Source organism: Hylobates moloch, unplaced genomic scaffold (genome assembly GCF_009828535.3).
Source record: "Hylobates moloch isolate HMO894 unplaced genomic scaffold, HMol_V3 SCAFFOLD_10, whole genome shotgun sequence".
Lineage (NCBI taxonomy): Eukaryota > Metazoa > Chordata > Mammalia > Primates > Hylobatidae > Hylobates > Hylobates moloch.
The window spans coordinates 8,560,357-8,586,013 of NW_026652285.1; the positions used below are offsets into that span (position 1 = coordinate 8,560,357).

Genomic DNA, 25,657 nt, shown 5'->3' on the forward strand with positions numbered 1-25,657 from the left:
CTCTCTACTCGTTTTTTCCCCCCTTATTATTCATCTTTAAATAATGAGATCTATCCAAAGTCAGCTGTTTGTCAAGCAGAGCATATATATTGACAGTCTTTAGCTTCAGTCTGTCCACTTTGGTGGTTTTTTTTAAAGCTACCTTTCTCAGATGAGCAGCTAATCAGAAATAAATGCAAGTTGGCCAGGCACAGTGGCGCACGCCTGTAATCCCAGCACTTTGGGAAGCTGAGGAGGGTAGATTATTTGAGGTCAGGAGTTTGAGACCAGCCTGGCCAACATGGTGAAACCCCGTCTCTACTAAAAATACAAAAAAAATTCGCCAGGTATGGCGAATTCGCCCTGTAGTCCCAGCTACTCAGGAGGCTGAGGGAGGAGAATTGCTTGAACCTGGGAGGCGGCAGTTGCAGTGAACCGAGATTGCACCACTGCACTCCAGCCTGGGCAACAAAGTCCACTCCCAATCCAATTCTCATTTTTTCATCTTCTATGACTCCCAGTTTCAACCTACGGTCATGAAAAACTATATCCCTGAGACCCCCAGTGTGCATCACTGAGGAACTCCAGAAATCGATGGATGCAGAAAATGAGAAATTAGAGAGTCTGGTGTAACTTCAAGATCTTGGCTTCAATAACTGGGTACACGGTAGTTTTTCTCCTTTAGTACGGCACATATATTCAACTCAAGTGGACAAAGGGAAACTCTTCCAGGGTGGAGGGGAAGAACTGATATTCGAGTGCCTGTAAGGGGTTAAGGGCTAAATATTATACTATAAATACAAAAACATACTGTAGTCTAACTTTAAAATTGCCAGGAAATATTGTTTTAATAAATGAGGAAGTTGAGACAAGTTGAAAACCTGACATAATCAATAGATAAGCCCAGATTAAACATCTGAGACATTTTCCAGAATAGCACACTGCAGAGTTTTTTAATGTGACAAAATATGGCTTTAATGGATCTGGTTCCTATTCTTTCAGAAATAATCTTTAAAACCGTCTTACTTCAAAACTTAAAGAAAATCCTTATTTACCTAAGGATTAGGAACAAGCAGTATTAACAGTACTGGCAGTCTGCCTCCAAAGCACAACCCTGCAAGTCTGTAACCATTTTCCTTTCTACCATGATGCTATTCAAAATGAGCAAATATATTCCACTGTCACCTTCCTTTCCTATCCCTTTCATGCACAATTGCCTTCCTTGAGTTCAAGCTTCTATTTCTTGGTATAAACACAAAAACATGAATTTATAGTAAAATAGAAAGCAGAAGTTTCCTCCTTTCACAAGTGGCTTCAGACTGGAACACATTCATTCTTTTCAGTAAGAAAAAGTCTATAGAAAAGTGTGACAAGTTCAGTCTTATGAGAGGGATGCAGACAATCCTGGTTACAAGTTAACCAGATCCCAATCATCCTGCACAATTTTCCGATAGGAAATAGGATAAAGTCCTTAAAAAAGATATAGCTAAATAATCATTCAAGGCATAAAGTCAGATGTTAGTTTGCTGTCTCGTATTTTTCTCATAATATAAAAAATATTTCTCGATAAACAAATGACAGTACTACTAGAATCAAAGAACATCACAGCATAGATACAAACAATTGTGGTACATTTTGCAACTCAAATGATACAGACCATTTACCAAATGAGGCAATGAGCCAAACGAAAGAACAAATATTAAAAGTCTGACTGCTCACTAGCTGTGTGACTCTAGAAGTTACCTACTATGAACTTCAGTTGCCCAATCTCTACAATAAGGCTAATCCGACCTAAGCACAAGGGTTCTCTTGCTAATTAAATGAGATAATAAACATTAAATATTTAATACAGTTCTTGGCATGTAATAGGTGCTCAAACAACTATAATGGCCAATGTATTTTGATTTTATGGATTAGATTTCAGGACAATTAAGATTTGAATAGTTATTGCCTCAAAAATAGGACAAGGCTTGGTGTCTCACACTTGTAATTCCAGCACTTTGGGAGGCTGTGACAGGCGGACTGCTTGAGCCAGGATTTTGAGACCATCCTGGGAAACATGGCAAAACCCCAACTCTACAAAAAAATACAAAAATTAGCAGGGTTTGGTGGCGCACGCCTGTAGTCCCAGCTATTTAGGGGGCGGAGGTGGGAGATCACCTAAGCCCGGGGAGGTCAAGGCTGCAGTGAGCCTTGATATGCCACTGCACTCCAGCCTGGGCAACAGAGTGAGACCCTGTCCCCCCCGCCAAAAAAAAAAGAAGTAGGACAAAAATATCTTAAATTATGTCTTAATTTAAGGAGATAATACAAAAGAAGAGACTCACAAAAGTCTGACAGATAGGTTTTGCATAATACATTTAGGTTCAAGCTTTCAGCCATCTTTTGAGTTAAGAGCATTAGCCATAGGCATTTGACCAAGAAGCAAAGACAAGACACCCAGAGCTGTAAACTTTGCTGTGGCTCAGAAGACAGGTTTATTTCATGAAGTAGTTTTGGCATGGCATATAGTGCATGAACTTAAACAGCCCTATTCTAATATACAGGACTAAAATATCAGCTATGAACCTACTGCTCATCTAAGTGAGACGATTCACTTCAACACTACCACCCTAAAAAAGGACACATACAATAACTCTAACAATCGCCTGACCGGCATTCCATATGGGTATTTTATCCAATATGATTAAGTTTTTTTTTAAAATATGTCTGTTCAAGGAACCCTAATTTAAAATGTACCAGTGGCACACAATAAGACTCATGGAACATAATAAAAGATTTAAAAGTTTCTTTTTGGGGGGCAGTTTCAGAGTGTAATCAACTTTGTATCATATCAATATTTGTATTAAATTGTGCACAATATCAAATGTTCAAATACATAAAAGATCCACAATCAAGTAGACAACATCGATGGCTGGAATGACAAGTGTACAGCCTTTGCCAACTCATCAATGGAAGCATGAATGCAAGGTGTAGTCCATCTTGTTTATCACTTTGTCCCTAGAGTCTAACACAGTTCCTGATCTGCAGTAAGTACTCAAATCTTAGGTAAATGCGCTAACCCCAATTATTTATACACCATAAAACACTGGATCTGCAAATGAATATTGTGTCATTGGTTGAGATACCTGAATAAAATGTACTGGACAAAAATTAGCCAATAATTAATGCTCCTAAAATGCTACATAAAGTACTTTCACATATATGATCTCAGATCCTCATAATAACTTTGTGAGATAAGTATGCCCGTTTCCCAGAGAAAAAGAAGCAAGAGGTTAGACTTAACCTGTGTTGTCCAATATGGTAACCACAAGTCACAATCCACATATGATAATGAGCACTTGAAATGTGGTCACCGCAATTTTAAAGTAATTAAAATTAAATAATAACCAGTAAGTGATTCAATTACTGGAAAACTTAAGTATGTTTGAGATCACTGAAGTATTGCATATCTGCTTTCCTTTTTCTTCATTTTTGTTTGTTTAATATAGAGACGAGGTCTTACTCTGTTACCCAGGCTGGTCTCGAATTCCTGGGCTCAAGCAGTGCTCCTACCTTGGCTGACAAAGTGCTGAGTTTACAGGCATGAGCCACTACCCCCAGCCCCAAATCTGCCTTTCTAACTGTAAATTTTATGAACTCTAAATACGGACCAGGATTTCCAATGAAAATAGGGTCTGAATTGATATATGCTCTAAGTATAAAATATACATAGCCCAGCACGGTGGCTCACGCCTGTAATCCTAACACTTTGGGAGGCCAAGGCAGGCATTTCACGAGGTCAAGAGATTGAGACTATCCTGACCAACATGGTGAAACCCCATCTCTACTAAAAATACAAAAAAAAAAAAAAATAGCTGAGCATGGTGGCACGCGCCTGTAGTCCCAGCAATTCGGGAGGCAGAGGCAGAAGAATCACTCGAAACCAGGAGGCGGAGGTTGCAGTGAGCCAAGATCTGCCACTGCACTCCAGCCTGGCAACAGAGCGAGACTTTGTCTCAAAACACACACACACACACACACACACACACACACACACACACACACTAGATTTAGAAAATTTAGTATGAAACAGAATGTAAGGTATCTCATTAATAAGTTTTATACTGATTATATATTGAAATAATATTTTGCATATCCCAAGTTAAATAAAATATATTAAATTTAATTTTATCTGGGCAGGGCATGGTGACTCACGCCTGTAATCCCAGCACTTTGGGAGGCCAAGGTGAGCGGATCACTTGAGCCCAATAATTTGAGACCAGCCTGAGCAATATAGCAGACTGTCTCTACCAAAAAACCCCCAAATTAATTAATTTTATGTTCTTTCACTTTTAATATGGCTGCTAGAAAACTTAAAAAATTATTTATGTGAGGCCAGGAGCAGCAGCTCATGCCTGTAATCCAAGCACTTTGGGAGGTCAAGGGGGGCAGATCATCTGAGGTCAGGAGTTGAAGACCAGCCTGGCCAACATGGTAAAACCCCATCTCTACTAAAAATAGAAAAATTAGCCAAGCATGGTGGTGGACACCTAAAATCCCAGCTACTTGGGAGGCTGAGGCAGGAGAATCACTTGAACCTGGGAGGTGGAGGTTGCCGTGAGCCGAGATCACACCACTGCACTCTAGTCTAGGTGACAAGAGGACAGAGCGAGACTCTGTCTCAAAAAAAAAAAGTATGTGGCTCATATTATTTTTCTATTGGACAGCATTTGTTTCAACAACCCCTAAAGCCCTCCCTGTTCTGTCTACTATACCACATTGTTAATCTATAAACAAGTAGAGGGAACTCACCTCTCTGGGCCTAAGTCCAACAGACAAAAAGCACTCTAGGATACTGTATAACTTCTCTTTTTAGGGCCAATTATTCAATTTCTTTGAAATATTTTGTGTCAGAAGACTCAGGTACACATCCCATTCCGACAGCATTCCCACTACTTTGAGTCTCACTTTTTAGAAAGGTGTCTGGGGGGATTGAGTGAAGATCTGAAAGTACCTAGCCAAATTTAGAGCACATAATAAGGTCTCAAGAAATCTGCTGCTAGTCATTGTTCATCACCACCACTTTCCAGGACAGACAGTATTCAGTTAAAACTTTTGAACAATGAGTGTTTTAATTTTAGCTAACGAAATATTCTAAATACATAAACATGAGTGGTGAGATAAATCTTCAAACTTACACAACACATCAGCATGGCCTATAATTGTGCAGTCCAATGTAGGAGTCAATTGTCACATGTGGCTATTTACATTTAAATTAAAAAGAAATTAAAGCAAAAATTTAGTTCCTCAGTCACATCAGCCACATTTCAAGTGCTCAATATCCCTATGTAGCTAGTAGACAGTTCCATCATTGAAGAAAGTTCTATTGGACAATAACTCGAAGAGAAAAAGCCACAACAGTAACAATGACAGAGAAAACATCTTGTTAAATATAATTCGAATTACATATAAACATATGTATGGAAAAAACAATTTTGCAAAGAAGCTGAGGACTTGATGTAAATGGAATCTTTTAAAAGCAAGGTACAAATTCCAATTATGGTCAGAAACAATTGTTCAAGAGCAACTACCATGGTTCCTGAAATGTGAATTTTCCTAAATACTCAAATGAAAATGATTGTGTTCTACATACACACCATTCTGTGTCTTATTTCCTAATCAGAGTGAAAGCACTTTCACTAAAATTAACCACACACTTTAAGCTGGGTAAACTGATCATCAAGAAAATTCTGAAGAATATGATACATTTTAAACTTAGAAGCTATTCCCAGGAGACTGCAGCATAATTCCAGGAAGTTTACCTCTTCCAGAGAGTACAACTAAGCACGTAGTAAATCCCAGTACTTAGCATTGCTTTCTATTCGCAATCCAAGCTAACTATAGCAAGAACCCCTAACATTTGACTCAACGACACATTCCACACCTGCATCTATGGATCAAAGGGGAAAAAACAGGGTAGGGGGATTTTTAATTGAAGACCCAAAGAATCTAGGAATACAATGGAATGTGTCAAGTGGCCTAAAGATACTTAATGTGCCAAAAAATTGAGAATCACCAAAAAAATTAAGAATCACAGGCAACATTATATGTAGCCTAGGATTTTTATACAATCTGCAATTCCAACAATATCTTGCTCAAATAGGCACTCAATTTATTAACTGCTAGCAGTCTAAACAGTCTAGGAAAAAAGAAATCTTCATATATTAACATTTATTTGCTGTAGGTCCAAGCTTTGATGACAAAAGATCCTTCAGTTGGACAATGCAGTTAAAGGGTATAAAAATAAGTTCATTTACAGTTTCACAAGCTAACTCTATACTCATACTTAAGTTCCTCATTTCTTGTTTCCAGTTTTTATCCTACATGTTTCAGAAAGTTTTCTGCTACTTAGCAAACTGGTAGAAGCTCAGAGGTCAGAGACCTAAGACACCAATTAAAATAATCCTTATTAGTTGGGCTTGGTGGTTCACATCTATTATCCCAGCACTTTGGGAGGCCAAGGCAAAGGATTGCTTGAGCCCAGGAATTCGAGACTAGCCTAGGCAACATGAAACTCCATCTCTACAAAAAATACAAAAATTAGCCAGGTGTGGTGACTCATGGCTGTAGTCCCAGCTACTCAGGATGCTGAGGTGGGAGGATGGCTTGAGCCCAGTAGGTCAAGGCTGCAGTGAGCTGTGATGGCGCCACTGACCTCCAGCAAAAACCCTGTCTCTTCAAAAAAACAAAAATCTTATTAATTTTTAAAAAGGGAGGAGATAATGATATGAAGTTAGGAGATATATTATCATGGAAGAGGCTGTAGTTATTTGGGCTCCACAATTAATCAGCTGGAGCGGTCATATTAGCTAAGCAAGCTTAAGTTTAGGCATGACATAGCAATCCAAAACACAGAGGACTGAATTTTTCAATTCGCAAATCTGCTTTATATTCAAAATCTTCTAAGTATTTGAGAAGAAAATGGCTTCATTCAAGTATCTGCAGAAACTTTGAGCCAGTTACAAAATAGACATGTATTAAATTTGTCTTTAATAAGTGACAAGGTTGGGTTCCAATCTTTGGGATCATTTAACAATTCTTGTCTCCTCTTTAAAAGAAATGAAAAGCTATTACTCGAACCACCACAAGATTTGGTAGTGAGCTATACATCTGCCATGGAAGATAAACAGCAGCTGTACTTGATTCTCTGTGTGGTTTATAAACATTTGTCTGCAGAAAGATATTTCAGATGCAGCTTAGTATGAAAATAAGCCCGCGTTTTCCCCTCACACTTAAGAACAGCACCTTCTCAACTCTCCACATTCATTTGCCACCCCACTTTAACAAAAGTAACCACAGCAATTAAACTTGGATTGATAAAAAAAAAAAGTCCATTTTGTTATTTAACATTGTTAACCCTCTGTAAAAGTGTTTTTATTGCCAAGGTATATTCCATTACTTCAGATGAGTTATTTTAAAATTATAGATGACTTAAGAAAGTGCATTATTTAACTCATTTTATGGGTAAAGATTATTCTTTACATTTCAAGCCTTAAAGGAAAATAAGTCCTTGCTAGTGCAAACATGGTAATACCTGCAAAGAAATAGGAAATTATGTTACTTATAGCCTGAATGTTAAAACCTTTTATTAACAAGAATCCTTTATGTATGTTATACCAATGGGGGAATGTAAATAAAAATGGTCTTCAATGGTAAAGTGTCTAATAAGTCACTGGTATTAGTGTCATGTCAAACCACTGCATTCTCTGTCATTATGGAATTAGCCCTTCAGACGATTGAGCTAAGGCAGGTTTCTTTAAGGGAATATTTGGGAAGAAAGCAAATTAATAGGAATAAATTATTTCAGCTACAGTAAAAATCAGGATTGGTGACACAGGAAAATCAAAAGCTCTGAAAAGGTTTAATTCAGTGAAGCCTTCCAATGGTCACCTGCCTAGGCCCGCCACTGGCATGTTGCCAGATAACAATATGTTGCCTCCAGGATAAGGAACCATGGGGAAGAACTCTAGAACTTACTAAAGGGAAGCCAGTTACAGACCAAATAGCCCTGCAGGTCCCAGAGCAGCTGTGCTCCGTCCCCAGGGCTCTGTTCAATTCCATGGGATCCTGAAGAAGATATTCAAAACTAGCTGCTACTACTCGAGAAGACTAGAAGATAACCTCTGTATCACCCTTTCCCACCTTCCAGAACCAAAGAGGGGTTAAGAGCCACAACATCCCGAGAAATAAAAAAAAGGGGGAAGGGGAGGCGAGTTTCCTTAGGGACCTTGACCCCACACACTCTGAGACTGACAACGCTCTGAGAAATGCATTCTCCCATTCTACCCTCGTTCCGTTCTTTCAGTGACCTTCTGTCCCTACTGCCTCAGGGGAAGGCAAGAGAAAAGCCACCGCCTCACCACCACCCCCAACCCCCACCACCGGAGAAGGTGCCTTTCTCAGTTGAGAGCCGCAGAGGGAGGAAAAAAAAAGGTTGCTCCTCCCCAACCCACCCGCCCCACAACTTCTGGGTGCAGACACGATGAAGGAAAGAGGAGAGCAATGGAAGGTGACAGCCCCGCACTGGCCCAGGGGATAAGAATCCCCCCTCCTACTCCCCTATCCAAATGAATGAACTGAATAAAATGGGGAGGAGAGAGTTTGTACGCGCAGTTCTGGCCATCCAGGAAGCAAGATCGAGAGGCCTTTGGATCCAGGCCTGGTCTTTGCACCTTAACTCCTGTCCTTTCCATCCAAGCCCCACATTATTTAATCTTTTAAGCTTTCCAAGATAGTGCCCCCTCCTCCATCTACCCCAATCACCGACAACCCCCCCGCCCCTCCAGCTCCGATCCTGCTCGGGCCCGGACTCCAGCGTCTCCCATCCTTCCTACCACCTTCTCCACAGCCCTCACCAGCCTGGGCCCGGCCGCACCTGGAGATGCTCCTGAAAACGAATTGGCAGAATCTGGGCCATGGCGCTGTCGGGGGGTATGGTCTCCTCCTGTCACTGGGGCTGCGGGGCAGTGGCTGCCCGGGCTCTCCAAGGGAGAGGAGGAGGAGGGGAGCGGGGAGGCTGGGCTCAGCAGGATCCTCTCCGGGGACGCAGGAAACTGGCAGGCAGACGAAAGAGCTCGGGTCGGGGGCGGAGGCTCCAGGGGCCAGGAGAGCCGCAATGGCGGAACCGGGCGCAGCGCCGACTCCGGAAACGGCTGAGCCCAGCGGAAGGATCCCGGAGACAGAACTCCGCCCAGTCGCCTCACCCCCTCCGCCTTATGTACCCCTCCACGGAGCGGCGCGCGTGGCGGGCGCAGGAATTCGGGGCGCAGTTCTGCCGGAGCCTCGCTTCCTGACGCCACACGGGGGGAAACAGAGGAACCGGAGGGACTACTTTTTTAGACTCATCACTTTCGCCAATCTTCTTTTTCTCCCCCCACTTTTTTTTTTTTTTTTTGCATTTTGCCACATCATGCGACTCGGGGCGACCGACGTCACTTCCGTGGGCGCCTTAGGTCCCACCCACGTACTTCCAGGTGCACGTGATACTGATGGGGAAGGGTCGGCTGATTGTTGCCAGAATGGAGAGCGCGTTTTAAGGAAATGCAGCGTCTCCTGGGAATGAAGAGGCTTTTGGGCCACCTTGAGGCATGACTGGTGCCGTTTCCTTTCCCTGCGACCCTGCCTGTTCCGACTGAGCCCCTTACAGGAGGACGTGGCGGGGGCAGACGGGCGCAGCCTCCCGCCCTCTCCGTGACTCAGGGAAACGGCCTCGCCGCAGAGCGCTCCCTCGGCAGCTGGCTGCAGCACTCCTCCCCCGCCGGGCTTCAGAGTGGGTGGTTTCCTACAGCCTAGGGAGGGGGCCTGAAACGAGGTTTAAAATCTTCCCTGCCCTCACACACGCCCTTCGACTGTTGGAGAACCTGACGCGCGGATTCTAACTAGAACCCGCACTCTCTTCGGGTGTTAGATAATTAGCTCAAAGGACAGCAAAGACCATTTATGATGTCTCTCAAGCTGGCCTTATGACAGCTTTTCTTAACGTTTCTGCGGACATTTTGGCGGACTTGTATTGGCCTAGCTCAGTGAACAGTTTCGTTAAAGAATTCGAGTATCAGAACATTAAAGGATTGGACCCAAATTCTAGCAGGAGGATTTTTAGCCACATCAAATAATTTATGTCTCAAATATTTAGATAATTAGGGTAAGGATGCTTGGTAAAACCTGAAGGTACCTGGAGGAAAGACGGGACCACCTCAACATAGGTTCCTGTAGGTTAGCAGTGTAGAAATATAGCGCTTCAAAGCCGGAGCATCCTGTCTTCAAAGAGCATGAAGGTATCAACGGCATTCGTTGTCGATTAATAATAACCTTCCTGGTACTTTCTTGCTAAAGTATAAGCCATAATATTATTTCATAATCGCACCAATACAATAAAGGATGAAAGACTTTAGTTCTGTGCCTTTTATCTTTGTAAGAGAGGTGATTCTCCCCCCCACCCCCCGCCCCGCCGAAAGAGAAAAGCTCAAGTCCACAATAATTATTTTTAGTGTCCTTTTCAGTTAAAGGACATAAAACCCTATTGAGTAGACGATAATTTTGTATGCTAAGCAGTTTAGGTTAGAGTGAGAAGTTTGCCAATCATTTTAGTTGCTTTTAGTGTTCCCTTTTACTTAACTGTCTCACACTGAGCATGAGAGAAGAGTCTGGCAGGTAAGAGGGCAAAGATTGTTCTGCAAAGAAAAGCCTTGCCACCATGTTGTAAGAGTGAATATTTATGCTTGCAAAATTTCTTTTTGTATTGTTAAGCTAAATACACAAAAATCCTCTGTTCCGCAACATTTGAAATGACCTAATGCCAGTCTAATAATAACTGCTTTAAACCCTTTTTGGAAGTAGACAAATTCTAAATTAAAATTCTAAGGCAGCAATTGTTTTATTACAGTAATTCAGTAGCTTGATCAAGTTACATTTTCAGTCTCAGAATCTGGAGATACAAGAGCTGTATCATGAATGGGCCACCAAAATTTATTAATGTGTCTGGCATTTTCATACAGACCCTGTAACTTTTTAAGTACATTTAGAATCCCAAAAGCAGTTGATTGTAGCTATTTGGAGTGTAATATCTAACCAAAAAGTGCGCTGAGGTTGTTAGTGACTGCTACGTCATCACACATAGAAATTACATTGTTTTGAGAAATAATTTAGGAAGAGGAAAAATAGATTGTGATATCCTGGGTCATTTTGAAATGATCTTCAAATTAATCCAAAGATTTTCAAGACAAAAAGTCAAGATGATAAACATTAAAAAAAAAACCTGTGCTCGCTTCGGCAGCACATATACTAAAAACATTAAAAAAAAAACCCTATGCCTTTTTAAAGATGAATAATTTGAGTAGGGTAATAAGAGATTTTTTTTTTTTAATGGGAGTCTGCTGTTCTTGGTAACAGTATAAAGGCAGTTTCACTGGTTTCACTGGTTTAGTTAACTAAGCAGTACCTGAATGGCACTGTTTTCAGACATTACCTCAAGTTAGAAGGGAAAACAAGTAACCTAATAAGACCAGGAAGCAAATCCTGCTACCCAGAATGGTTTTTCCTACGATACAGTATGACATAGTCTTTTAATAAGACAATGCTATGAATGATCACTCTAGCTTTTGGTTTCAGAAAATGTTTTAGCAAGGTAGCCATGTTAATCAATGGTGACGTGAAAGCATTTTAGTTGGAATGCTCAACGGTAGATCCCTATCATGAGTCACAGCAAGTGCCATTAGCAAAAACTACATTGCTTGGTCTGTTATTTTGAGGACTGCTAGTTTCTCAAAACCTATACAAGAAACCTGTGTTGTGTCACTAATTTTAATATTATGCCAACAATTAGGATTTATATATATATATATATATATAACCCTCAATAGAATGACACCTCAAAACAAACAAAAAAACCAACCCCTTTCACTGTAGGATTTCTCCATAGCTGTTCATCTTCAAGCAGCCCTGGCACTAATGCCCCTGCCTTTTAAAAACTTGGCCTTTTAAAAACAGCCTGAATTCACTGCACTGCAAAAGTCACAAAGAAAAGGCATATCTCACATACTCAGAAATTAATTTTAAGGCAGAACTTTAATCCACTGTACCAAATGTTTACAATTCAGATTCCAATAAAGCCATAAAGGACATACTTTAGTATTATCCAAGTAAGATACTTCGTTTTGCCATTTAAACAGCAGCTTTGAAGCATCTCAACCCCCTGGGGCCACTGATAATGAATCCCAGCAGGATTAGACTGGCTAGGTCTTTATCTTTTCATGCAAGATAAAGAGCAGCCTATCAAATGCCAGTAAACAAATGTACAAGTCACTGACAAGGCTCCCCGCTCCAAAATGAAGAAATGAAAACAGCATTTACAAAGCAAGAACAATTTTTTTTTTTTGAGACACAGTCTTGCTCTTGTTGCCCAGGCCGGACTGCAATGGTGTGATCTCGGCCCACTGCAACCTCCGCCTCCTGGGTTCAGGCAATTCTCCTGCCTCAGCCTCCTGAGGAGCTGGGATTACAGGCACCAGCCACCACGCCTGGCTTATTTGTGTATTTTTAGTAGAGACGGGGGTTTCACCATGTTGGGTAGGCTGGTCTTGAACTCCTGACCTCAGGTGATCTGCCTGCCTCAGCCTCCTAAAGTGCTGGGATTACAGGCATAAGCCACCACACCCAGCCCGACAAGAACAAAATTTTAATGGCATTTTAATTTTACTATGAAATGTACCTGACTTACACTCTTGACATCCACTTTACAGGCTTGTTTTAAACCTTTAAATATTTAGACAAGTTTTATAACGTACCGTGGATAGCAATAAGATCTATAGTGAGTCTTTACTTTGTATCAGCATTGGGCATGTTCCAAGTGAAAAGCCAAGACTAGCTCTGTGGGGATCCAATGTGGAATGAAATCACATTATATAGGGCCCACCCATGTTTTCGAAGGGTTAAATCAGACCCTGGCAGAGGAATGAAGTGGTTCATGACATTAACTTAGAAAGCCATTTCACAAAAGTTGGTTTAGGCAGGACGTGGTGGCTCAGCCTGTAATTCCAGCACTTTGGGAGGCTGAGGCAGGCGGATTACCTGAGGTCAGGAGTTTGAGACCAGCCTGGCCAATATGGTGAAATCCCACCTCTACTAAATATACAAAAATTAGCTGGGCGTGGTGGCAGGTGCCTGTCATCCCAGCTACTTGGGAGGCTGAGGCAGGAGAATCACTTGAACCTGGGAGGTGGAGGTTGCAGTGAGCTGAGATCACACCACTGTACTCCAGCCTGGGTGACAGAGCGAGACTCAGTCTCAAAAATAAAATAAAATAAGTTTCTGGATGCCTTCAATTTCCCTTTTGTTTTTTGAACCCCCCTGCCTCCCTATTTCCCTTTCAATTCTAGACAAATTAAAGGAAACATTCCTATTATAAGTATACTTTTATATAGTACTTTTAAGAAAGGTGTTTATTAATAGGGGATTTTATATCAGAGGATCAGATAAATATGTCTTCATTTGCCACTCTACAGTGCACCACTGCACTCCAGCCTGGGCAACAGAGCAAGACTCCGTCTCAAAAAAAAAAAAAAAAAAAAAAAAAAAAAAAAAAGCTGGTTTAAATATAGCAATTCACAGAACATTGTGGACAGGAAAACCCAAGATTTTAACCTTGCTGATCAATAGGGAGTCAGATGCCATGTCACAACATCTTGCAACAAAAGTCACAAGAAGCTTGAGAGCATCTATAGAATGAAGAGGCAATGAGGGTGAGAGTGTGGGAATAATTGTTAAGGGCTATTTCTTTTTTCTATTTCTAAATATGTAGAACATTCTATGTTCACCTCCTAGCGTTACTACTGTCTCCAAAGCAAAACATGACCCACAGATATGTTCCCTTGGGAAATGTAGAGTTTTGCCACTCTAGGGGTAGTTCTGCCAGTAGCAGTGTCCATCTGCAGTCTTGTTAATGGTAGTAAACTCTCACTTCTTTGCAACAGAATAGCTAAGGACTGAGATTTGGTAAAGTTTTGGTTAACTCAATAATAAAGTTTTAAGGAATTATAATCTAATTTCTTCAACAAATATTTTCCAGTACCTACAATGTAAAATTAAATACTCAATGTTAAATTCTTTTGTAAAGCCTTTTTTGAAAAAAAAGAAAACAATTGATATAGGGAAAGCAGTTCTGAACCTTCAAGGCCTCAGATTCATCAAAGTGAACAGTTGTTGTATAGTACTCCTGCAAATGTAACCTAATCTGAGTATGTACCAAACCCAGGAAATACTAGGAATTACTTTTTTTAAAATGCCATACCTCATCCTGTCATGACTACTAAAAGTACATTACTATGTAAATCAAACGAAATACCTGGTTATTTTCTTTTCCTGGTTGCTCATATTCCAAATAACTATGAGTTTAATGTTGTATAGTATAAAACCCATACAATTACTTTTCATTCCACAACACTGCAGTGATGAAAAGTATGCAGCATTCATATAAGCCTACCTTAGATTTATTGATATAAATTGTTTTTCTTTTCCGAGTCAACCTTGTTAGCACCAAGAGTCATGAAAAGGTCTCCTTAGGTTAAGTCCACCAACCACTCAAATATGTAGTCCTCCATTATCCACAAGGGATATATTCCAAGACCTCTACAGAGGATGCCTGAAACCACAGCTAATACTGAACCCCATACAGTATACACTATGTTTTTTCTATACATATATACCTATGATAAAGTTTAACTTATAAATTAGGCACAGTAAGATATTAACAATGAAAATAGGACAATTATAACAATGTACTATAATAAGAGTTATGTGAATGTGGTCTCTCAAAATATCATATTGTAGTCACCTATTTTTGGACACAGTTGAACACAGGTAACTGAAACATCAGAAAATGAAACCTCAGATAACAAGGGACTACAATATAAAGCATTCTACATGCATAATGAAAATAAAAACTAACGATGAAGACAGCTATTACAGTCTATTTTAGCTACTATATAGTTGACCCACCAGATCAGATGTAGAGATAAAATTATACTCATTACTGAGGAAGGCTTAAACATTCCATTATTAATTTATTTAAAAAAATTTTAACCTTTGCACAGAAGTGATAAAAATTCCATTTTTAAAAAGGGAACTAAATGAAGTAGCAGACAAAGTACACGATGGCACATGATAAAAGGAAAATCCCAGCCCAAGCTACTTTAAAATTTTTCTATCTGTAGGAATGAGTGACACTCAAATTATTCTCCATTTGACTTATTAGTGTTAACCCAAAATACAGAATGGACATTGTAAAACCCTTCCAAAAAATCCTTCTCAAAGTGACACCAAAACCATTGTTTACATCTGGTTCCTCTCCCCAGTCACACACATTGTCTTTTTGTTTCAGTCCAGGTCCTACTCTTCCCTCAAAGACTCAGCTTAAAATCAATTTACCGGCAAGGCACGGTGCCTCACGCCTGTAATCCCAGCACTTTGGGAAGCCGAGGTGAGTGGATCACTTGAGGTCAGGAGTTCAAGACCATCCTGGCCAACATGGTGAAACCCCGTCTCTGCTAAAAATACAAAAATTAGCTGGGTGTGATGGCGGGCGCCTGTAGTCCCAGCTACTTGGGAGGCTAAGCCAGGAAAATTGCTTGAACCGGGGAGGCGGAGTTTGCAGTGAGCCAAGATGGCGTCACTGCACTCCAGCTTGGGCAAGAGAGTGAGGCTCTGTCTCAAAAAAAAAAAAAAAAATCAATTTACCTTACTTCTCCAGCTATCAAAGCATTTACTGATTACACGACCCATTTAATTTGAAGCCTAGGCTACTTTATGTTGTTAGTAATCGCATCTGGAGTTGGCACAACAATCATTTATAAATACCTCCCATATACAAAGCACCAAACTGAGTGCTGGGCTGTATTTTGGGTTCACTCATCTCATTTCCTGTATTTTAGCTGAGAACCAAGTAATAATATTAATAGGTGAGAAAAATATGTGGATTTTATCTGGATAAGGAATGTGACTAATCATTGTCGTTTTTTTCTAAGACAAAGTCTTGCTCTGTTGCCCAGGCTGTAGTGCAGTGGTGCGATCTCGGCTCACTGCAACCTCCGCCTCCTGGGTTCAAGGGATTCTCCTGCCCCAGCCTCCTGAGTAGCTGGGATTACAGGCACGTGCCACTACACCCAGCTAATTTTTTGTATCTTTAGTGGAGATGGGGTTTCACCATGTTGGCCAGGCTGATCTGGAGCTCCTGACATCATGATCCGCCCACCTCGGCCTCCCAAAGTGCTGGGATTACAGGTGTGAGCCACCATGCCCAGCTGTGACTAATCATTTTCTTTGAAAAATCTTTAACAGCTTCACAAGGGAATTTTGTATTATTCATGTATTAAGTTTAAAGGAACAGCTAACAAGTAATAAGGATTACTTTAAAAATCTTTGGGTGATTAAAGATTACTATTTAAATTTATTGATTCCTTGATATTATGCTTAGTCTCATCAATTCTGCTATGAAGAAAAAGTAAAAGCCAGAAAAATCTGACATTTCATTAAGACCTTTTCTTGCAAATGATCATTTAAGTTAGAACGGGAATATTAAAAAGTAGCTTTTCTAGATTCAAATGCAAGTGGTAAAAAACTGAAACTGGTGGGCCTGGTGGCTCACACCTGTAATCCTAGCACTTTGGGAGGCCAAGGCAGGCAGATCACTTGAGGTCAGAAGTTTGAGACCAGCCTAGCCAACATGGGAAACCCCATCTCTACTAAAAATACAAAAATTAGTTGGGTGTGGTGGCACATGCCTGTAATCCCAGCTACTCAGGACGCTGACGCAGGAGAATCATTTCAACCTCGGAGGCAGAGGTTGCAGTGAGCCGAGATCGTGCCACTGCACTCCAGCCTGGGCAACAGAGTAAGACTCCATCTCAAAGAAAAAAAAACCTGAAATCAAAACAATCATCCAGTCATCCCTTAGTATCAGCTGGGGTTTGGTTCCAGGACTTCCCCCTGAGGATACCAAAATCTGGTTGATGCTCAAGTTTCTCATATAAAATGGGTAGTATCTGCATATATGCACATTTTCCTGCATACTTTACATCATATCTAGATTACTTATAATATCTAATACAATGTAAATAGTTGTCATACTCTTGTTTTTTTCTTTATATTATCTTTCATTATTGTATTATTTTTATTGGATTTTCTTTGGAATATTTGAAATCTGTGGTTGGTTGAATCTGTCGGTGTGGAACCCCAGATACTGAGCCCCCAGATACAGGGGGCTGACTGTATTTGCTGACACGTGAAATTTGAATTTCATTCTCCATAGTTTTATTGGAACACAGTGATACTCATTTATGTACTGTCTGTTGTTGCTTTCATACTACAACATCAGAGTAGCTGCAACAGAAATTACATGTCCAGAAAGCCTAAAATATTTACTATCTGGCTTATCAAATTCAAATCAGATAATTTTATTATTCCCTACAGTTTGAACATATGGAAAAAGCATTAAATATCTAAATATGTAAATTAAGATAATAATGAGGCACCTTTTTGTCAATAATTATAAGACTGAGGAACTATGAGGTGTAGTAAGACTGGCATTTTCATATATTGCTGGTTGGAATATGAACTGGTTCATCTGTTCTGCTAAATAGGAGTACACATCAAGAACCTCAAAAATCACTTTCACTGCTGTAGAATTCAACAGTAAGAACATATCACAATTTATTAAACCTTTTCCCTACTGATATAGCTATATATATATGTGCTGTTTTCAGATTTTTTTCTGTTAGAAACAATGGTGTATTTCACATTGTAATGAATGCTGTATTTAACATTTTTAATGTATTTATCATCAGCAATTAACGCTAAATCTATAGAAGTCCAATTTTATGAGGCACAGAATATTGTATATAGTCTGAGAGTTCCTAGTCTAGAGAAACCCCTAAGTCTAAATGTGGACTTACTGGGTCTACCCTAATTAAACAAAACTAGTATCACCAATAAGCAGCAAATGCCATGTACGTCCAGATGTGATACACTAGTCAAAGACCACCTAAGTCTAGAGGTGGACTTACTAGGTATCAGGTTGTACACAGCTTCAACTTTACTAGATATTGCCAAAATGTTCTCTAAAATAAGAGCTGGCCTGGGCATGGTGGCTCACGTCTGTAATCCCAGGATTTTGGTAGGCCAAGGCAAGAGGATCATTTGAGCCCAGGAGTTCGAGACCCAGCCTAAGCAACATAGTGACACCCCATATATACAAAAAATGAATTTTAAAACAATTAGTCGGGTGTGTTGGCACACACCTGTACTCTCAGCTACTCAGGAGACTAAGGTGGGAGGACTGCTTGAGCCTAGATCAAAGAAGTAGTGAGCCATGATCATGCTGTACTCCAGCCTGGGCAACAGAGCTGCATGAAAAATTAATTAAATTAAGAGCAATTTATTCTTCACCACCAACACTTTTCAGGAGTATTAATTATTGCTAATCTGATGGAAATGAATGCCACCTCCCTAATTACAAGTTAGGTTCATCGCCTAACTTGTAATTAGGGTTTATTGACCCTTCTTCCTGTTTCCCCTTTTATAAAAGGACTGACCATGTCCTTTGCCCATTTTTCTATTATAACATTTGTCAGCTGGATGCAGTGGCTCATGTCTGTAAACCCAACACTTCGGGAGGCCGAGGTGGGCAGATCACGAGGTCAGGAGTTCAAGACCAGCCTGGCCAGCCTGGTGAAACCCCGTCTCTACTAAAAACACAAAAAAATTAGCCAGGCTTGGTGGCGCGCACCTGTAATCCCAGCTACTCAGGAGGCTGAGGCAGGAGAACTGCTTGAACCCGGCAGGCCGAGGTTGTGGTGAGCCAAGATCGCGCCATTGCACTCCAGCCTGGGCAACAAGAGCGAAACTCCGTCTCAAAAAAAAATTTGTCTTTGATTCTGTTTTGTTTCATTTAGTAACTTGAAGGTGTATTCCCATTCTTCTAAGAACAAACTCCTCCATAAAACCCACCTTTCCTCCAAGGCTGCTTCCATGTTCTTGCCTTAACTAGATCCAGCATTCCCTTGATACTACTGCTCTCACAGTCCTCTCAATGCAAACTGAGATACAGAAATTTTTTATCAATAACACTGTCACAATTATCCCAAAACTGTAATGATGTCCTTCCCTTCTAATAAATCCATAAAATAATTCCCAATTCCATAGATTGGTTTTCAAAGCTTTCTATAATCTGACCTCAACAGTTTCAGCCACCTACTCTCCTATATACATTCTATGCACCAAGTAAACTCAACTGTTTGCCACCATCTCAAACACCCCCTGGGCTTTCTATAAATACTTCTCTGTCTTGATCCATGATCTTCTTAGCACCCACCCGTTTATCAGACATTCATCCTTCAAGGAAAACTCTTCCTTACAATATAATACCAACAAATATAGAAAAGAATTAGAAAAAAAAAATCACCATTTTGCAGCCATAAGAATAAAATGGATTCAGGCAAGAATCATCAATTGATGGTAAATACAAAACGTCATATTTTATAAGGAAAAAGATATTTTATATAATGTCAAAGTATCTCTCCCTCAAATTATTTATGAATTATAAGGATAACCAGGTTGATATAATTTAAAAAGCACCCTAATAAGTAATTAACATTAATAACACCAGTAAGGGGAAAATGCCATGTACCTCCAGATGTGATGGCATGACACTATTACTTATGCAGTATTCCAGTTAAAAATGCATAACCATGAAGAAACATTGGAGAACCCAAACTGAGAACATTCTATAAAATAACTAGCCTATATTATTTTAAAATGTTAATGTCGTGAAAAACAAGGACTGAGGACTTTTTCCAGATTAAGAGACTAAATACAATATATGATCCTAGACTAAATCTTGAACTAGAGAAAAATGCCATAAAGGACATTACCGAAACAACTGATATAATTTGAGTGTGAGGTGTAGATTCAGAATATATGCTTAATATTTACTAAACTAGAAGAGCTGTCATTCCAAGAATCCACACATACTCCCACCACATCTAAGGAAATGCCCTTACACAATACACCTCAGAAGAGAAACTGACAGAACTAAATGATTAATATGTGCTAATAACAGTGTCTAGAGCACTAAAGATAAAAATGAACAAATTAGGCCGGGCACGGTGACTCACGCCTGTAATCCCAACACTCTGGGAGGCACAAGTGGGCGGATCATGAGGTCAGGAGATCGAGACCATCCTGGCTAACACGGTGAAACCCCGTCTCTACTAAAAAATACAAAAAATTAGCCGGGCGTAGTGGTGGGTGCCTGTAGTCCCAGCTACTCGGGAGGCTGAGGCAGGAGAATGGCGTGAATCTGGGAGGCGGAGCTTGCAGTGAGCCAAGATCACGCCACTGTACTCCAGCCTAGGTGATAAAGCGAGACTCCGTCTCAAAAAAAAAAAAAAAAAAAATTAAAACACTAGAAAGGTTTGGAGAAACCATCATCATTCACCTAACTTTAGGGACAAATACATGAATTTGGGTCCTTGTGATTTTTGATAAAGATTTCAAGTTTCTATTATTGAACATAAAACTAGATTCCAAAGGAAATAACTAGAAGTTACTGATAAAAAATTTAGATTCTTAACTTTTACACAAAATATCTAAAAACACACATTATACTGTCTTGAATTTTAATGACACTAATAGCTTTATTAAACATTGAGTGACTACTATGTGCAAAGCACTATGCTAGGTGCACGAAAGATACAAAGATGAAAAAAGACACAGTCCCTGCCCACGAGGAGCGTATAATCTAGTGAGGGAGACAAATACACAAATAACTAGAATACAAGGCAGTAAACAAGAGTGGGCAAGTGCTGAGTGTGGCCTGAGTGTGATACTAACTAGCCTCAAGGTTCCAATTTGAAACACGATGAAATAGTGTTGCCTGCTTTGAAAATCCCATCCCAAGTTTGGCATAATGGAAGTTAAATGGCCCTACCCAAACAGGTGGAAATAACAGAGTAGGCCAGGTGGAAGGGCTGTTTGAAAGTACTATCACACCTACATACATGGTGCTGATATAAGTATGTAGGTACAGCTAAAAAAGAACTTACATATATATATATCATCTGTCCTTTGGTTAATGGCTATAGCTACTGTTTTAAACAATATACTTTTATATAAAAAGGAATTTGTATAATCCCAGAAAAATCAATTTAAGAATTAATATTATTCAAGAAAGAATCCTGCCATAGGTAATTTTATTTACTAATTGATTAAGTCTTTTCTCTATCTATAAAGCTCTGTACCAATTAAACGGTTAGACATCTAAGTATTGCTGAGTAGAAACCTCTTATGTTCAGCCTTCTGAAAGAAATGGTCACATACCTGATATATAGCACTATCCTAACAGCAACAAGAAGGCCTTAAAGAGATTTTAAGGAAAATAATTTTTAATGCTTCAATGCAAATGGAGTACACGCTGATTAAATACAACTCAATGTTGTTTGAAAACATCTCAATGACAGCGTTTGATACCAGTTAAGGCCAGCAAAATTGTACTGAGGAAAATATTACATGTACTGTCTTTCACTGGTTTCATGTATCATTGCTTATGACTATGGCAACCCAATCTTTTCTTTGACAATTTCATTTATGGGAACTAATGAGCTTTGATTTATGAACTTTGATTTGCTTTTAGTTCATAGGCTAATAACAAGTGCTGACCACTTCCTCTTGGTAGTGCTGTCTGAAACAACTGGCAAAGTAGAAGCACATTTCCTGGCTGCTTTTCCTACTTCCTGAATTGGAGGGTTCACCACCTTAGCCTGTTTCCTTCCGTGTGTCACTGTGGTCCTGGGTCCTCTGCTGCTTTCTCTCAAGGAAACGAGCCCGTGCATCAGATATGGATTTGTCATCATTTCTTCTTTGCATTTTCTTTAAGACGTCTTTCGATATTCCATCTGAAAACATTACAAATTAATCCAATAAAACTTAGCTTTGAGATTCAGTACTAGAAATGTTAAGAGAAAGAGAAGCCCTGATTTTTCAATGTTAACAAAGTAAAAAGAATAAAGAGAAAAATTAAATTTTGCCCTTTCAAAAGCTATGTAGTCTATGGTTACAAAATTAAGAGCACCAAGGCCAATGAGTCAGAAAAACTGACCCTAATTCAAGCATGTGGCAGTGTTATTACACTGTAATAAAACATCTAGTGGCTAAGATTTCTTTTTTTTTTTTTTTGAGACAGTCTCACTCTGTCGCCCAGGCTGGAGTGCAGTGGCGCCATCTCGGCTCACTGCAGGCTCCACCTCCCGGGTTCACGCCATTCTCCTGCCACCTCAGCCTCCTGAGTAGCTGGGACTAAAGGCGCCCGCCACCACGCCCGGCTAATTTTTTGTATATTTAGTAGAGACGGGGTTTCACCGTGTTAGCCAGGATGGTCTCGATCTCCTGACCTCATGATCTGCCCGCCTCAGCCTCCCAAAGTGCTGAGATTACAGGCGTGAGCCACTGCACCTAGCCTCCCTAGTGGCTAACATTTCTAAAGACTTTTCTATGATTTATTGGGCAAAACTCTTCACCATTCTATTTTCCAGTGATGTCAAATAAAGAAAATACAATAGCTTCATCATTCAGCCTCAAAAAGCTTTACTAAAAAGTTTTCTGTGTATGTGAGCTGATATGCTTCATCATTCAGCCTCAAAAAGCTTTACTAAAAAGTTTTCTGTGTATGTGAGCTGAAAAACCTTCTGTTCTATTTCAGTACTACAACTATTTATGCCTCCCAACCAGGGTCCTAATTATTTCATAGAAAAAGCCCCTTGGATATACAAAATTAGCCGGGTGTGGTGGTGCATGCCTATAATCCAGCTACTCAGGAGGCTGAGGCAGGAGAATAGCTTGAACCGGGAGGCAGAGGCTGCAGTGAGCCAAAATCACGCCATGACACTCCAGCCTGGGCAACAAGAGCGAAACTCCGTCTCAAAGAAGAAAAAAAAAAAAAGAAAGAAAAACCCCTTGGAAACAAAGGGGATTCTGAGTTAATAATGCATAAATCATAATTTTTTTTTTTTTATAGAGAGTGTCTCACTCTGTCACCCCCAGGCTGGAGTGCACTGGTGAAATCACAGTTCACTGCAGCCTCAAACTCCTGGGTTCAAGTGATCCTCCTGCTTCAGCCTCCCAAGTCACTGGGACTACAGGTGCACACCAACATGCCTGGCTAATTTTTATTTTTATTTTGGTAGAGATGGGATCTCACCACATTGCCCAGGTGGGTCACAACATTTTTATAAATAAAAATAGTAAAGTACTACTGGGAAGCAGTATGGCATAGTGGTTAAGAGTAGAACAAATGATTTACTCACCCTTTAGCTGCTTTACATTTTCCTTATTTGTCCATCTCCTTCTTGCATCTTCTCTCACTTCACGTCGGGCCACACTGCTCAAATCATGTGCATTAAATTCATGCAACTTGGGTAACAAGTCTCTTACCCATTCATAACGGATTGGGCATACAATTCTTGCGTAGACTTTGGTGGTAACCAGTACCTCATGAAAAATGATCCATTCAAGTTTGGTTTCCTGTTCATGAAGCTATACAAAACATTTCTTTTAAGGATGATAGCTCAATAACCTGCCCTATTCCACATTAGACTAACCAAATAGTCCAAACCGTTCTCAATTAATTCCTATCTTCTTCAAACAGGAGGCATGGGCCAACCAATACCCTTATAGATCTATGTAATATAGATATATGTAAATTTAACCCCAAAGTGAAAAGTAGAAGACATTTGTATATTACTTATTTCTACAACTTTACAAATTTCTTCCCTTTATTAAAAATGAACTACTTACTGCTGAGGAAGGATGAATGTGAACTGGGCTTCCACGACCATCCATTGTGCAAAACGTTCTCCCAACAGATCTATAAACAGAAAAACAAAATGATAAAGACTACGACAGTAAAGCAATGAAGTAAATGGAGCATTACATTCAGCAATGAACAATTACAGTATGTTCTACTACAAAGAGCATTATAAGCAGAGGTTTACATTTATTCAACTGTCACTACAAGCTCTCTACCAATTCATCTTAAATTATACAAGTTAAACAGTCACTACAATTAGGTACAAGTCACTACAATTAGGTATAAGGAATCAGTACAAATATTAACAATAATCTATGAGCTTTGAGAGCCAGGAACTTTATTAAAAAGTCAAAACTGAAACTCAAATAAATTACCTAGACTTCTCAAGATCACCAGCACTAACGCATGGTAAACCAAGTCCTAAACAGTTCTTCTGACTTAAATATGGTTTATTTATGTTATACTATGCTGCATCTCTTTTTAAAGGGATGATTTTTTTCACTACTCTAAAACTTGACTATTAGTTCATCTATCATTTTTCCAATTCATGCCCTTATTTTCTTCTACATTTCCCTACCTAAATGTCATTCCAAAAAACTTGTCAAAATAATAAACCTAGTTCATTTGTCATAGTTTATTTCCTACAGTACTTTGTATATATTCATAGTATAACCCAGATCAGACTGCATTGTAATTATTCACTTACATATCTGTACCCTCCATTAGACTCAGGTATCATCAAGAATGATGTAAGGACTCATGTTACTCTACCTTTCTATTTTTAGTACCTGCCCAGTGTTCAGCATACAGCAGGTAACCAAGATATACCATATTTTTAAAAGTGTGAAACAATCTAAATTTACAGAAAAGTTGAGAGTAAAAAAAATATTTTTTTACCTGAATCATTTGAAAGCAAGCTGCCAACCTAATACCCCATCATCCCCAAATACTTGACTGTGCACTTTCTACAATCAACAATCAAGAACATTCTCCAACATGACTATAACCATCAAAACCAGGAAATTAACACTGATACATTACTAACAACTAATCCTCAGACCCCACTGACATTTCACCAAATGTCTTAATAATATCCTTTATAGCAAAAGGATGTAATTCAGAATCATACACTGCCTTTATTTTTCATTTCCCTTTGGTCTCCTTCATTCTGGAATACTTCCTCAGTCTCTGACTTTCATGATCTTGGCACCTTTAAAGATGTCAAGGCTAGTTACTGTGTGGTATGTCCCTCAATTTGAGTTTGCCTGTTTCAGGATGATTAGATTCAGGTTATGCATCTTTAGCAGGAATATCACAGACATAATGCTGTGTTTTTCTCATTGTATCCTATCAGGAAGAACATGATTTTTACTTATTTCATTATGTTCACTTTGATTGCTTAATTTAGGTAGATATGCCAGGATTCTCCACTGTAAAGTTACTTTTTGCTTTTGTAATTAACAAAAATTTTATGGAGAGGTGCTTGTAAACAATTCCATTTCTCAATTAATTTTTACTCATTTATTTATACCACAATAGACATGATTTCACATTTTATTAAGTGCATGATAATCTACTACTATCATTACTTATTTTGATGCTTAAAGTGTCTCATATTTGATCACCTGGGGCCTCTTCATGCTGGCTCCTATGTTCTTCTGACATGGTCTCAACCTTTGTTAATCACTTCTTTACTTGCTGGCAAAATAAGATGTTCTGGGCTCATCTTGCATTTTCCCAGCCCCATTTCTCCAAAGACCCCTGATTCCTTTAAGTGGCAGATGG

General features: G+C 39.6%; 2 protein-coding genes across 3 annotated transcripts in view; both read right to left on the bottom strand.

Annotated features, from left to right (window-relative positions):
• CLTC (clathrin heavy chain) overlaps nucleotides 1–9,201 on the bottom strand; it is an 80,952-nt gene extending 71,751 nt beyond the window's left edge. The window contains exon 1 of the mRNA XM_058445363.1: nucleotides 8,897–9,201. Coding sequence (XP_058301346.1) covers nucleotides 8,897–8,938 — 42 coding nt within the window. The 5' untranslated portion in view covers nucleotides 8,939–9,201. The remainder of the gene's footprint in view (nucleotides 1–8,896) is intronic.
• Nucleotides 9,202–20,680: 11,479 nt separating this feature from the next.
• The window catches only part of DHX40 (DEAH-box helicase 40), a 44,967-nt gene continuing 39,990 nt past the window's right edge, over nucleotides 20,681–25,657 (bottom strand). For both annotated transcript variants that reach the window (XM_032162912.2, XM_032162911.2), the window contains 3 exons: nucleotides 23,860–23,929; nucleotides 23,370–23,598; nucleotides 20,681–21,962 (listed from right to left, as the gene is read on the bottom strand). In XM_032162912.2, the coding sequence (XP_032018803.1) occupies nucleotides 21,823–21,962; nucleotides 23,370–23,598; nucleotides 23,860–23,929 (439 nt within the window). In that variant the 3' untranslated portion in view covers nucleotides 20,681–21,822. The remainder of the gene's footprint in view (nucleotides 21,963–23,369; nucleotides 23,599–23,859; nucleotides 23,930–25,657) is intronic.